The sequence below is a fragment of the Kogia breviceps genome, chromosome 14 (genome assembly GCF_026419965.1).
Source record: "Kogia breviceps isolate mKogBre1 chromosome 14, mKogBre1 haplotype 1, whole genome shotgun sequence".
NCBI classification, from domain to species: Eukaryota; Metazoa; Chordata; class Mammalia; order Artiodactyla; family Physeteridae; genus Kogia; species Kogia breviceps.
The window spans coordinates 65,691,184-65,706,573 of NC_081323.1; the positions used below are offsets into that span (position 1 = coordinate 65,691,184).

General features: G+C 47.4%; 1 protein-coding gene across 6 annotated transcripts in view; it reads right to left on the reverse strand.

The window, feature by feature from the left end:
- MYH11 (myosin heavy chain 11) overlaps positions 1–15,390 on the reverse strand; it is a 122,078-nt gene that overhangs the window by 70,867 nt on the left and 35,821 nt on the right. For all 6 annotated transcript variants that reach the window (XM_067013499.1, XM_059038282.2, XM_059038284.2 and 3 more), the window contains exon 4: positions 7,969–7,996. In XM_067013499.1, the coding sequence (XP_066869600.1) occupies positions 7,969–7,996 (28 nt within the window). The remainder of the gene's footprint in view (positions 1–7,968; positions 7,997–15,390) is intronic.

The following is a 15,390-nucleotide window of genomic DNA, read 5'->3' on the forward strand; positions in this document are numbered from 1 at the left end:
GTTTAACCCTCTCCTCTTTCCCCATAGAAGCAGTGTGGCCACATATAGTATTTCCGACTCGATCAACACTCAGGGTTTGCATTATAAAGATGATGGAAACACTGCACACAGCTGGGCCCCTTTGTCACTGTGATTACTCTTCCTTCTTGCCTGACTTTGACTTACCCTAGAATTAATAATTACCTTGTCTTAGTGTTTCCCAGTTTTCTATCTCTATACATATCAACCCCAAACTTATTACAAAATTTTCTAAATCTTCTCTCAATGCATTTCATTGTCTTCACAATTAAATTGCCACCTGAAACTCTTATTTATCTGGTTCAACACCAGGATCCCCAGGCCTAGCACCTGTTTGGTGCCAGTTGGTGCAAAATAAGTATTTGTTGCCTGAGTCTGTCCTTTGGCCTTAGGAGTTTGCTATAAGGAACATTTGGAGGAAAAAAAAAATCTGGAAAAGCACTTTTGAAAAGCAGATAGCAGGCTCTATTTTCAAGACTATGGCAATTAGAATTCCTTAGCACCTGAACTCAGAACCCGTCATTCACAACTCTAAACATGCAGAGAAAGTTGTGGAGCAAAAGTCTAGAAACAATGCGGTTACTGTTACTATCTGTTAATACTGTGAATAATTCTGTTAATAACATGATTTGTTGACATTGCTCTTAATTAAAGGAGATGCTAACTTTCAGTTAGAAGCTTAAAATGTATGTTTGTGTATGCAGAGGTATATGTTTGTATACACACACATACACACACACACACACACACATTCTCGTTGTTCACACTGGTTATGCTCTATGAAGCCACTGCAAACACTGAATTAGTGATCACTGAACCATCGTCGCTCGTAAGGGAAGCACACAGTTAGGTTCCTTTGAGCTTCTGGTCCCCAAATTTTCATTAACCAATCACTATAGTATAACTTTGTTTTATGCGCATTTCTGTTTAAAGACACTTTACTTAATATATTATTGATTCATTGACATTGAACTCATGGCCAACAACACTGTAACTCATGCCTGAAGGAGACTCATCTAATACACGTATTTCCTCCATAAGGCACATCCCAGCCTTCCTGCCCTTAGGAAAACCAGACAGCACTTCGGCACTACACTTGGTGGACATTTTAAACAGCAAAATCACTATATATATATTTTTAAAAAGCTACAAAAATTCAAAAACGTGGCTCTAAATATGCCACGAAGAGGACCCTTGTTTACAGTCTGAGCTGAAACAAGAAGGCCGAGTGTCACCTTGTTCCACCTCAGCTGGGAATGTGTGCATCAGGGGACCCAGATTTTAGCTCTGCACGTGTCCTCGAATGACCACGAAAGCACCATGAGTATTGAATTAGGGGTACAAATAAACGTTAGCAAGTAGGTAAACCTATAAATACAGAATCAGTGAATAATGATGATCAATTGTGTGTGTGTGTGTATTTTTTTTACATTTTTTAAGGAATGGAAACAACCAAAATTATGATCCATAGGGGCTGATAAAATAAAATACAGCATCTCCAGGCAGCCACTACTATATATGATCAGACAGAATGCACTCTAAAATACACTGTTGGATAGAAAAAGCAAGGGCAGACAACCATATGGAGTATACAACCATTGTGTTTTATGAACTCCAAAGTTCTGGATTCTCTTGGGGAGGGACAAACCCAAGGACCTCTGGTAATACTGGGTCGACATTCTCCCAAGGGATCAATTGTCTGTGGCAGAATCATAGCTGTTCCCTTGAATGGATACATGCTTTCCAATTTGCCACAGTCTTCACCACTCCCTATCGCCACTCCCGGCCCACTTCACTCCTTTCTATTACCTGCCAGGCTCTCCTAGGCATTTACATTTGTAGATCCTGGCCTGGGGTTAAGATGAATATCTCTAAACAGCCAGCTGTAGATTCACTGGCCATGCCTAAAAATGCATTAAGATAAAATACCTATGGGCATGGTTATTACGCATATTAGTAGCTACCATTCTTTTTCTGTTACCCTATACTTTCTTCTTTGGTTTCACTTAGAATGGCTGGGGGCTTCGTGGAAATTTCAAATGTAACTTACAAGTAGCACTTGGGTTCACTGCATTGACACATCATCAGGCACTGTGCTAAGAGCTTTTTATGAATTAACCCATTTATTCCTTACAACCACTCTGGGAGGTAGGTGCAGTTGTCCATTTTCTAGATGAAGAAACTGAGGCTCAGACAGGGTCAGTGGCTTTCGGTAGATCATGTCATGAGAATATGACAGAGCTGAGACCAGGACTCTGTTCTTTTCCATCTTGCACACAAGCCACCCCCAAAATGAAAACCTGGTCTGTCTGGAGCCAAAATGTCCTCGTGTTGCCTTGCTCAGTGCCTCCAAATGTTGTCACAGCATCACTTGGGAGTGAAAGGGACCCAAACACAGCACTATCACTTTACTTCCTCAGCCAGGAGAGTCTGCTAATGGTCCGAGGACCCCGATCTCTTGGTGGGCTCACTCCCAGTCCAGGTTCCCCAGGAGCCAAGACTGGGGGGGGGCTCGTTAACCCCTGCAGCCACCAGGTAACCTGAGAAGTCTTCCTACCACAAGGCCTGCACCGATGGGTCAGCAAACTGGGGGATGAGCCAGACACCCTCACTGCAAAGTGTGCGTCAGAATCTCCAGGACCCTCCAGTCCTCCCTGACTCACGCTTGCCGCCCTTCTGAGCTCCCAGTGGGCTGCAGAGGGGCAGCACGCCAGCCCCCTCCCTCTGCTGGCGGAGGCTCAGCTCCCAGACACCCGCCTCTAGACCCCCACCCAGAGCAGACGGGGGTACACAGCTCAGACATGGCCACCCCTTCAGCGTCCCCTGTGTAGATGACCCTTGACAAGTGTTTCCAATCCCTGCCAGCTTGCTGACTGGCCCTGCAGCTTCACAGTCGCCCAAGACACTAGATAAAAACACAGGTTTCCCCAGCTCTACCCCAGATCCACTGAGTCAAGAGCTGCTGGGGGTGAAGCCAGGCCATCAGTCTCTTGAACTAATTGCCCGAGAACCGATGTGCAGCCACGCTTGTGGAGAGAGGACTAACAGGACCCACACTGGAGGTATCTGAGCTGGTTTTATGCAATTCATGGTCAAGCAAGCAGGGCTCAGCAGAACTCTGGTTGATACTAACCACCGCGCTGCATCAGAACCCCAGCTGCCAATCATGGGCACCTGCACTGTGCCAACATCGTACTCAGCTCCCCCCTACACAGCTCCTTCAATTCTCCCAACGACCCTGGGAGGTGGGCACAACTGATACCCCCATTCTACGGATGCGGAGACTGAGGCTGGTCGGCTTAACCAACTTGCCCAAGAACAAAATGCTGGCATGCAGCACAGCGGGAAAGCAAACCTAGATCTGTGCCTCCACAGCCTCGCCAGCTAAGCACAGCAGCTACTCTCCTGAGACATCTGCGCCCCTTCAACATTGCACTGTGTTATCAAAAACACCTTTAAAAATCCCGTGGGCCTCTGCCAGAAAGTGTTTCTCCCTCTTCTTCAGAAACAGGGTGGAAGGGATGAGGGCAGGTGGGGTCAAAGTAGGAAGCCTGGTTGGGAGCGAATGCAGGCCATGGGTGAAGCAACCAAAGCAAACCCCTGGGAAGCCTGCAGTTTTCCAAGAGTCAGCACTGGCCCCAGAGAGAGTGACAGAGGCAACTGCTGGCCTGAGTTGCCTCCCCTGAAGGGGAGAGTCGCCTGACACCAGCATCTCCTGCCACTGAGTCCCAGTCCCCCAGACCCTAGGGCATCAGTGCCTATCCCCAAAGTGGCACTCTGGCCTTCTTGAATGATCAGAAAGATCCGCTCTAACCTCTTGTCCATACGCTCACCCCAGCCTGCAAGGCCCTGCATGACCGTGTCCCCGACCACATCCTCCTACCGTCCTCCTTCCTCCCAGCGCCCCACCCACTCAGACCGTCTCTGATCCTCAAAACACAAGTGGTTCCCACCTTAGGACCTTTGCCCTCGCTGTTCCCCACCTGAAACTCCTCCCGCAAATCCTCATTCGGGTCTCAGCTCATACCCCGAGTGGTTGAGCCAGGGAGGACAGACTGCAGCTCTTTTCCTCCAAATAGATGCGCTAAATAGGAAAGATGCCAGCCATTCCTCACCCCCTGATGCCACAGTCCACGGTGGGGCAGGCGATGGTGGGGCTGTGGCTGGCTCATCAGTGAAGGCCAGCGAATGAGGGTTGGGCCCTCCAATGGCCTCAAGAAATTTAGGTCCAGCTCTCACTATCGACAAAAACTTGCTGTGTGCCTCTGGGCAAATCGCATGACCTCTCTGATTTCCTCCTCTATAAAAATGAGGTGACTGGACTTGAGCAGTGGGTTCTCTGCTCTGCCAGGACACACATGTTAGTCATGACGTATGAATATCTAGCTTACAGGGCTTGGTTCTTAGTCAGATATACACATCGTAGTCATATATATGAGTATGTGTGTCTGTATATATATACATATACATATTCATACACATACATATATATATGTAACCCCCACAACAACCCTATTAAGTACCACTATCATCATTCCCACTTCCCCACTTTATAGTGAGAACACGGAGCCCTGGAGAGGTTAAATTTGTACCCGAAGCTACAAGCTAGTGAGAGGCAGAGCCAGGATCGAAACCTGGGTGGTCTGGCTCGTAACCCGCACTCTAAGGAGGCTTTCAATGACATAACTCGGTGGACAGTCCCTTCCATGGATGAACCTAGATTCTAATGAGACCTGCAGAGAAGTGGAGTCACATTTGAAATGGAGGCTGGGGACCAACAGCCTGTAAGTCAACACAATCAGTCACAGAAAGGTAAAATGGAAAAATCCCTTAAAACATCCTCAAAGCAATGCAGCTGTGACTTGGTATGCAACGCCCCTCTAAAGCAGCCTCTGAGTATAAATGCCAACTAGATGCAGGGATTCCGACTGTGCCATACGGTCAATGCAGGGGAGAGAATGGGCTCAGCAAGGCGAGATGCTCACACCGTCAGGGCCACAGGGGAACGAGACCGGTGGAGGGATGGGCAGAGTCCCATGTCTATTCTCACCCTCACTCTGGAACACATCCATTGGGTGGATGGTGGTGACCTCACCTGCACTAGATCCGCCAGTGCTTGTTTTCCTCCCGAAGCGCGTGGTTGGTTTCTCTAAGCTACGTGCACAGTATGAGAGCCCAGGGCCAATAGCCATGACCACCCCTGACACATACAACTCACGCTGGCCATAACCAGCCTGGTGTGCTATTGACCCAATTCTCCACCATAATTATCACCATCCCGCCGCCCCACCCCCTCAAAGCAATATTTGGAATACAAGTGAATGAAAGGGAGATATTATTAGAGACCAACTTGAATCCACTTTCATATTAAATAATATGAATCATTCCCAATTTTGATGCTCTATGAAAATTTCCTGCAATGCTTGTAACTGACTAGGTGTCGGGGGGGTGGGGCAGGAAGTGCAGTCTCAGTTATCTCTGAGGACCCTTCCTGGCCCAAAGTTCTGGGACAGAGGTTGTAAACAGGTGGCCCATTGGCAAAGCCAGCCCACAAATGGACTTTATTTGGCTGGAGCTCTGTGTATATGTGTTCATGTAAATTAGGTGCTGATGTTTAAAAATTTGATATTTCACATAAAAACCTAGATTTCCAGCTTCTATTGAAATGTAGGAAAGTCTGGCAACATTGGACCTGCATTCTCCCCTGGCAGCAGTGGACAGAAGATGCATAGCAGCTCCCTCCCTCAGATGGGCCATTTTCTCCAGTTCACCACACTCCCCACCATTCCCTACTGTGCCACACCCAGGTCTTTTCACACATTAACAGTACTTGGTTGACTTTGATTGGCCTTTGAGTTTGCAACCACAGTCCTAAATGTCCTGTAATACCTCTTCTCAGACAGAGGGCTTTTGTTGGGAGACACACTTTGGCCAAACTGATCTCTCAGTTTCTCCAATAGAACACGCTCTATCTGACCTCAGGGTCTTTGCATATGCTGTAAACTCTCCCTCTCTTTTCTTCCTCATCTCTGCATCACTTCTTTGGGAAACCTTTAGTGTTCTCCCCAGTTAGAACTTCTCTGATTTATACATTCTCCTAGTTCCTTACATGTCTCATTCTTCATAATTTTCACTTTGTAATTACACATTTCTTTAAGTGATTTTAAAAATGTGTATGTATTGTTTTTTAGCTCCTGAAAAGGTAGTATCTTCACAGGATCAAACAGTAAATTCAAGCAGTACCAAAGGGAAGTGTGTAATTATTGTTCTAGTGGCTGTCTTCCCTCTTGAGAAGAGGGGTTGTTTATTTTTGGTTCATTCCTATATGCCAAGTACTCACCAGTGGGACAGACCCATTCAATCTGTTGAATAGTGAGTGAGACAGGAGTGGGTGTAGAGGTGAAGAAGGAAAGAGGGTGTATTAGTTTCCCATTGCTGCTGTAACAAATTATACAAACTTAGTGACTTAAAACAAAACAAACTGATTATCTTACAGTTCTGGAGGGCAGAAGTCTGACATGGATTGTACTGGGCTAAAACCAAGATGTCAGCAGGGTTGTATTTCTTTCTGGGAGCACTAGGGGAGAGCCCGTTTCCTTGCCTTTTCCAGCTTCTAGAAGCTGTTCTCATCCTGGGCTTCCTCCATCTTCAAAGCCAGCAACGGTGGGTGAAGTCCTTCTCACATTGAATCTCCCTCTGACTCCTCGCCTGCCTCCCTCTTCTACTTGTAAGGACCTTGTGATTACATTGGGCCCACCTGGGTAATCTACGATCCCTTCCCTATTCTAAGGTCAGCTGATTAGCAACCGTAATGCCATGGCAACCTTCATTCCCCTTTGCCATGTCACCTGACACATTCACAGGTTCTGGTGATTAGGAGGTGGAGACCTTTGTAGGACCATCATAGGCACTTGTATTGCACTTTGCTTTATTGCAATTTGCAGATATTGTGGTTTTTTTTACAAATTAAAGACTTGTGGCAACACTGTGTCATGCATTTTTCCAACAGCATCTGTTCACTTCACGTCTCTGTGTCATGTTTTGGTAATTCTCGTAATATTTCAAACTTTTTCATTATTATTCTATTTGTCATGATGATCTGTGATCACCATGTGATCTCTGATGTCACCACTGCAAAAAGATTGCAACTCCCTGCAGGCTCAGATGATAGTTAAGATTTTTTAGCAATGGGTATTTTTAAATTAAGGTGTGTACAGTTGTTTATTTAGATATAATGCTATTGTACAATTAATAGACTACAGTATAGTGTAAACATAACTTTTATATGTACTAGGAAACCAAAAAACCTGCCTGACTCGCTTTGCTGTGATATTCACTTCATCGCAGTGGTCTGAACTAAGTCCACAAATTCTCCAAGGGATACCTGTATCCTGCCCACCACAGGAGAGGTTTTCCTAAACACTGAAAACCCTCTGAATGATTCTAAATTGAGTTAGTATCTTCTGACTATGTACCCAGGTCTTCAAAGAAATAATGACACCAGCCACCAAATATGGCACAAAGTGGTTACTAATTGTGAAATTTGAGGGTGATTGTTTAACACATTGTTTAACACAAGCCAAGACTTCCTCACCAACGGAAATGGCATCTACCTTCACAGAGCTGTTATGGAATTAGATGCAATTCTGTCTGTAAAATATTTAGTTCAGGGCCTGGCACACAGTAAGTGCTCAATAAGTGCTGGTTTTTAAAAGGGGGTGGTGCAGAACAAGATGGCACCAGGTATCACTGGCAGTTTAGGGGTGCCAGCCTCAGCATCAGAACATTTGTTCAACAAATGTTTCGTGAGCACCTACGCTGTGCCAGGGATAGGGCAGGGGCAGGGTGCATGGAACGGCAAACACATCAAAGAGCCCTGTTCTCATGGACTTTTTCTTTAATAGGTTGGATCTTGACTAGAAAAACAAAAGAAAAAGCAGCTCCACTTACGTGCAGAGAATGGACTGGTCCTCTCGATCTGAGAACAGAAAGAAAAAAAGAGCCGTGAGTTAGAATTTGCTCTGAGCTGAGGGTCTGGATATGGTGCCTCCCAGGCCTCCCATTTAAGCTCCTACATGCTGGCCCCACTGGGGGCGACCAGGAGCCAGCTGGGCTCATTGCCCAGGGCATAGGGGATAAGACCAAAGCTAAGAGGGCAGCAGGGCTCTTTTAGATACTTTTCCCGACCCCCTAAAGTCCTGGAGGCAGCCCCAGAAAGATACCAGAGACTGACTCGTTCAGGAGGCAGTGAGAATCCCTGCCCCACCAGCTCTGGAGGGTCCCAGGAGACCCTCCACTCTGCCCAGATTAGGTCACAGACAGAACACCGACTTTGGATCCAGACAGACTGGCATTCCAACTTGGCCACTTCCCACCTCTATGGCTTTGGGCAAATATTCTTAACCTCTCCACGGTTCAGTTTTTTTATCTGGAATATAGAGTAGTGGATATTTTTGGTTCGAAAATCCAGTATCCATTTCCTCTTCTTCTGAGAAGAGCATCTTATGGTCCTTAAGGATCCATGTTCCCTGCCCACCCCCCCACCCCCACCATCATGTACAGTCTTGGTGGGACTGACCCACAAGCTACCCCAGCCAAGAGGCAACAACGTTTCCTAGGCTATGTCAATCAGAGTCTCTGAGCTCAAACACTGAGCTGGATCAAGGGTGGAGAAGCACAATGGAGGCTCTGAGGGGGCCTCACTTCCTGTCCCCAGAGCCCAAACAGCCCCGGTTTCTAACATTTTCTGAGGCTGGCTCCCCTCTCTTCCCACCCCATCTGTGAGCTCCCCAATACTCCTCCAGAAATTCCTTTTCTAGATAAGGTCTCTGTCGCTTCCCACCAGTGAACCCTGGTGGGTACACAGGGCATCGTGAGATTAAACGTGATTAAGCAGGCATTACTGATCACCTTCTGCTCTTAAAGTGGCCATAGCGGGTGGAGCCAAGATCCCCTATGAGGGACACGGGGCAGAATAAACACCTCAGTCATCAGCCAGTTAACCATAACTGAGAAAGCAGAGCATCACATCCTCTGCTGGGCAATGGTGAAGCGGCAGGCATTTCTCAACTCCATTCCCTGCTCCATCCCCACCATCACAACCCTCAGTCTCTTATGATCAAAGATCTCCCGGGATCCTGTGACATCCTCCTCCAAACCCCTTCTCAGAGTAATCTTTCTGACACGCTGAACTGCTTGATCACTCTCCTCCTTAACCCTCTTCCACTTTGGAAGTTTCTTAAAACGTTAAACATAAACTCATCATATGACCCAGCTAGTCCACTCCTAGGAACCTACCCAAGAGAACAGAAACACGTGTCTCTACAAGACTTGCACACAAATGTCCACAGCAGCGTTATCATAATAGCTAAAAAGTAGAAACAACCCAAATGTCCATCTGCTGGTGGATGGATAAATAAAACGTGGTCGGGCTTCCCTGGTGGCTCAGTGGTTGAGAGTCCGCCTGCCGATGCAGGGGACACGGGTTCGTGCCCCGGTCCGGGAAGATCCCACATGCCGCGGAGCAGCTGGGCCCGTGAGCCATGGCCGCTGAGCCTGCGCGTCTGGAGCCTGTGCTCCGCAATGGGAGAGGCCACAGCAGTGAGAGGCCCACGTACCGCAAAAAATAAAAAATAAAAATAAATAAAACGTGGTCAATCTATACAATGGAACATTATTCAGTCATAAAAACAATGAAGTACGATACAGGCTACAGCATGGATGACCCTCAAAAACATGATGCTGAGGAAAAGTCAGACACAGAAGGCTACATATTGTGTGATCCCAGTTCTAAGAAATCTGCAGAATAGGTAAATGCATAAAGAGAGAAGGTAGATTAGTGGTTGCCAGGGGCTGGGGTAGGGTGACTGCAAACAGGCTTGAAGGATCATTTTGGGATTTGTAAGCTGGATTGCGGTGATGCTTACATAACTCAATTTATTGAAAATCACTGAATTTTACACTTATCTTGGGAGGATTTTTGGTATGCAAGTTTTATCTTAATAAAGCAGTTTTTTTTTTTTTTTTGCGGTATGCGGGCCTCTCACTGCTGTGGCCTCTCCCGTTGCAGAGCACAGGCTCCGGACGCACAGGCCTAGCGGCCATGGCTCACGGGCCCAGCTGCTCCGCGGCACGCGGGATCCTCCCGGACCGGGGCACGAACCCGCGTCTCCCGCATCGGCAGGCAGACTCTCAACCACTGCGCCACCAGGGAAGCCCAATAAAGCAGTTTTTAAAAGCTGTGCACGGCCCCCAGTGTCCTCAGATGAGACCCAGAAGGGGCATCCAAGGCCTCCCGTGACGGGCCCTGCCTGCCTCCCCAGCCTTGGCACTTCTATGTCCCTCACTCTTAATTCCCCAGCAACCCCACCCAGATCAACCCCCAAACGCACTCTGTGCCTTTATTCAGGCTATTCCTGCTGCCTAGCAGGCCTTTCTCTTCTCCTTTCCTGGCCACTTCCTTCAGTCTCAAAGATGACACCTCTTCTAAGAAGCCTTCCACACAGTGATGGAGCCAGGGGGAGGCTTGGCTGTAAATCTCCGTCAATGCTCCTAAGCTATCACAAATAGTCAACCTTGTTAGAGAGAAGAAGCCCTAAGAAAAGCCCCCAGCCTCCATCAAATAACCTGACTGCTGCCTCTAAGACCCCCCAAGACAGAAATCCTGGAGCTGTCACTGGCTCCTGCCCATCACCAAGACAGATGTCTCCACTGCCACAACCCCTGTGCTACCTGAGCGCCCTGTCCCAGGCTGGTTTTTTTTCTCTTTGTTTGTGTCTCTGCCCCCACAGAACCATGAACCGCTCATAGGCAGAAGTATCCAGTTCTGGACCCCGCTCCCCTCAGTTTCTGGATCCCCAGCCCCTGAGCTCTAAGTCCCTGACACAGAGAAGGTGTAGCTTGGTGAGCACTGAAAAAAGCCAACTCCAAACCTGGAAGACATGAGTTTTTTGATGGGGAAGTTCAATATACACACAAGTAACTGAGTCACTCATTCATTCATTCAACAAATGCTTTTAGGGCATCTACCAGGTATTCGTCCCCATGCTAGACCCTGAAAATACCACATAATAGTATCTACTACTTAGCACCTCCTCTGTGTCATGCATTTCAAGCATTTGCCTGTATTAACTCATTCAACCCCCATACATCCTATGAGACAGACTAATTTTATCCCCATTTTACAGATGAATAAACTGAGGCACAGAGAAATTTTAAAACTTGCCCACAGGGCTTCCCTGGTGGTGCAGTGGTTGAGAGTACACCTGCCAATTCAGGGGGCACCTCCAGGAAGATCCCACATGCTGCGGAGCGGCTGGGCCCGTGAGCCATGGCTGCTGAGCCTGCGCGTCCGGAGCCTGTGCTCCACAATGGAGAGGCCACAGCAGTGAGAGGCCCGCGTGCCGCAAAAAAAAAAAAAAAAACGATAATCAACAAGGACCTACTGTACAGCACAGGGACCTCTATCCAATACTCTGTAATAACCTAAACGGGAAAAGAATCTGAAAAAGGAATGGATATATGCATATGTATCACTTTGCTGTACACCTGAAACTAACACAACTTTGTAAATCAACTATACTCCAATATAAACTAAAAATTAACTTAACGAAAAATCTGGGGATTTCTCTGGTGGCACAGTGGTTAAGAATCTGCCTGCCAATGCAGGGGACACAGGTTGGAGCCCTGGTCCAGGAAGATCCCACATGCAGCGGAGCAACTAAGCCCGTGCGCTACAGCTACTGAGCCTGCACTCTACAGCCCACGAGCCACAAATACTGAGCCCGCATGCAACAACTACTGAAGTCCGCATGCCTAGAGCCTGTGCTCCGCAACAAGAGAAGCCACCGCAATGAAAAGCCCGCGCACCGCAACGAAGAGTAGCCGCCGCTCGCCGCAACTAGAGAAAGCCCGCGCGCAGCAACGAAGACCCGACACAGCCAAAAATAAATAAATAAATAGAAGACATTAAAAAAAAATGTGGTAGGGCCACACAGCGGCACATTGGGCAGCCACTGAAAAGAACCAGGCAGATCATCATGGACTGACACAGAACAATCTCCAAGACATAGTAAGCTAAAAAATAAAAGGCTAGGTGACATAGCATTACACCTTTTATGTTTTAAAAAGGGATATATTTTCACACACACACAGATACATACCTAAGGTGTACACACACACACACACACACACACACATCTTCAAATACTTGTGTATGTTGGATATATCGTGAAGCTACTCGACACAGCCAGCGATGGTTGTCCCTGAGAAGAGGGCCTGAGGGACTGAGAGCCAGCGCAGGAGGGAGACCTCCCTTCAACTCCATCTCCTCCTGTCCCGCTCGTGTTTATGCTATGAGTGTGTATGACTGTTCCCTCAACTTACCGAAAATGGTAATGTAAAAATAGTCTTTATTGCTCTCAAGGAGCCCATATGACCATGAAACTTAGGAAAGAGAGGAAAGAAACAGCTGCCTGCCTGCAGCATCCCCAGCAGCGCCCACCTCCAGAGTATGCACTGTGCTGTGGGCCCCCCCACCGAGCTCCTTCTGTGCAAGGTAACCCGTTCCACCCTCACAGCAGCCCCTGAGCTGGGCACTGGCACCACGGCCACTTTACAGACGAGGACAGTACAGTGGAGTGAGGCGACTTGCCCGAGGTCACTGCAGTGGGCTGACCTGTGGCCCCCAAAGAAATGTCCACTTGGAAACTCAGAAGGCGACCTTATCTAGAATAGGGGTCTTACAGATGTAATTAATTAAGGATCTCCAGATGAGATCATCTTGGATTTAGGATGGGACCTAAATCAATGACCAGTGTCCTTATTTATAAGAGAAAGGAAAGGGGAATTAGAAGCAGAGGGAGAAGCCACGTGAAGGAGGAGGCAGGTTGGAGGTTTGCAGCTACAAGCTGAGGATGCCTAGGATCTGGCAGCCGCCTGCAGCCAGAAGAGGAGAAGGGCCTGGACTGGATTCTCCCTCAGAGCCTCTGGAAGGAACCAGCCCTGATGACACCTTGATTTCAGACCTCTGGCATCCAGAACTACGAGAGAACAAATTCCTGTTTGTTTTAAGCCACCAAGTTTGCAGCCATTTGTACAGCAGCCCTAGATAATGAACACAGTCACACAGCTAGGAAGTGGCAGGTGAGGACTCAGCTGAGGTGCATGACCCCAGAGGCTTTGCTTCCAGGCCACGGCTCTGTTTTGTCTTCCTCGGATAATCCACAACCATGCGCTGGTGGCATTTCCTTGCAAGATAAAAACAGTAAAACTTTCATCTCCCCAGTACACTCTGGAGAGAGACAGAGGTCAGCATCACAAGAAATTTGTGGAGGGAGGTACCCTGTGCCGGTACAACCGCCAGCTGCTTGGATTGGAATCGAGGGAATATGGATGCCTGGGCCTCCAACTTCTACCTGGAGGGAGAAGTCTGTTGAGGACCAGAGCGAACTAGGAAACCAGTTCAAAACGGATTCAGGAAGGAGCAGAAAGGCAAGACATGGAGGAACCAGCACCCTGTGATCAGCACCCAGCAGAGAGAGAACCCGCTGGGGCTGGCCCAGAGCCTGCACTATTTTAAGGAGTGGTTTTGAGATGGACAGACGGACGGGCTATCTCCATCCATCTGCTACAGGGAGACAGGCAGTCTTTCCCAGCAGCCTTGGGAAACGTACACCCAGAGGACGAGAGATTTATACGGTCAGATGCCCGTCCTGAGTCCTCTCCTCCCAGGTCCCCAGAAGAGGGAGCGGGCTCCCGGGAAAGGCTGGGCAGCTGCCGGGGTGGATCCATGCTGAACGCTGCCAGGGGACCTCCGGCCTGGGACATTCCCATCGGAAACACACCGGCTCCAAGCGTGGGAAGCTAACTGTGCCCTGGTTGGTTATGGGCAGGAGGACTCAGCGTGGGTGCTGCTTGCTGACCCATGCGGAGCCCAGGAGACCAGCTTCCATGGGCTTCCTAGCTGATTCCTTGCCTGAGCTTGAGATCGTGTCTGACACGAGAGAGCAGAGTTCTCTGAATGTGCAAAGCAGTTTCCCCCTCAAGCTTTGCACATATTGTTTCTTCTGCCCAGAGCACCATCTTCATCGCTTTTCTACCCACCTAATCCATTCTCTTTTTCTCTTCTTTTCCCCTTTTAGGTGAAATTCACACAACATAAATTTAACCATGTAAAAGAGAACAATTAAGTGGCATGTAGTATGTTCACAATGTCGTGCAACTCACACTTCTGTCTAGTTCCAAAATATTTTTATCAGCCCCAAATAAAACCTCATATCCCTTAAACAGTCACTCTCCATCCCCCACTCCCCATAACCCCTGGCAACCACCAATCCGCTGTCTGCCTCTATGGATTTGCCTATTGTGGACATTTCACACAAATACAATTGTATAATATGTGGCCTTTTGTGTCTGGCTTCTTTCACTTAGCATGATGTTTTTGAGGTTCACCCCAGTTGTAACATGTATCAGAACTTCATTCTTTTTTATGGCTGAATAGTACTCCATTGTATAGATAGACCACATTTATGGTTCCACTCATCCATTGATGGGTGTTTGGGTTGTTTCTAGCTTTTGGCTATTGTGAAGAGTGCTGCTATGAACATTCAAGTACAAGTTTTGGAGCACCTGTTTTCAATTCTTTGGGGTATATACCCTAATTCATAAATTTAACCATAATTCATTCTTGAAATGTCACCCTGAGAGTCACCTCCTCTATGATACTTTCTCTGACTCCATACCTCCCTAGAGCTAAGTTGGGGGCCTTTCTACTCTACATCCCCCGCAGGGCTGCCATGGACAGTGGTATGAGTTGTACACTGCATAACTGTAAGGGAGAACCATTCACACTGGTCACTGTAGATTTGTATATTTATTGCAACCATCTTTCAGCAGATGGAAGAAAGATGCCTTGAGAAAAGGGTACCTTTTTCTAATTCTATAAAGGTAACACCTGGTCTAGTGGTGACCCTGGCTCCCATAGTCCAAAGATTCCCTCCATTGTAGCACCTAACCTCACCATGATCATTGTTTCACCTCAATATATTTTAGGAGAAAAGGGTTATTTGGAATGGTAATGGACCATTTTCCCTTAATATGACAGGCAGAATATTTCTTTTTCATCTTAGTAAAAATTATGGTACTTTACCAAAGAGTAGAAACAATACAAATGTCCAACTGGTAAATGGATAGACAAAATGTGGTCTATCTATACAATAGAGTGTTACTCAGCCATAAAAAGGAACGAAGCACTGATACAGGCTACAACATGGATGAACCTTGAAGACATTATGCTAGGTGAAAGAAGTCAGTCACAGAATACCACATGTTGTATCATTCACTCCATTTATACTAAATATCCAGAAGAGGTAA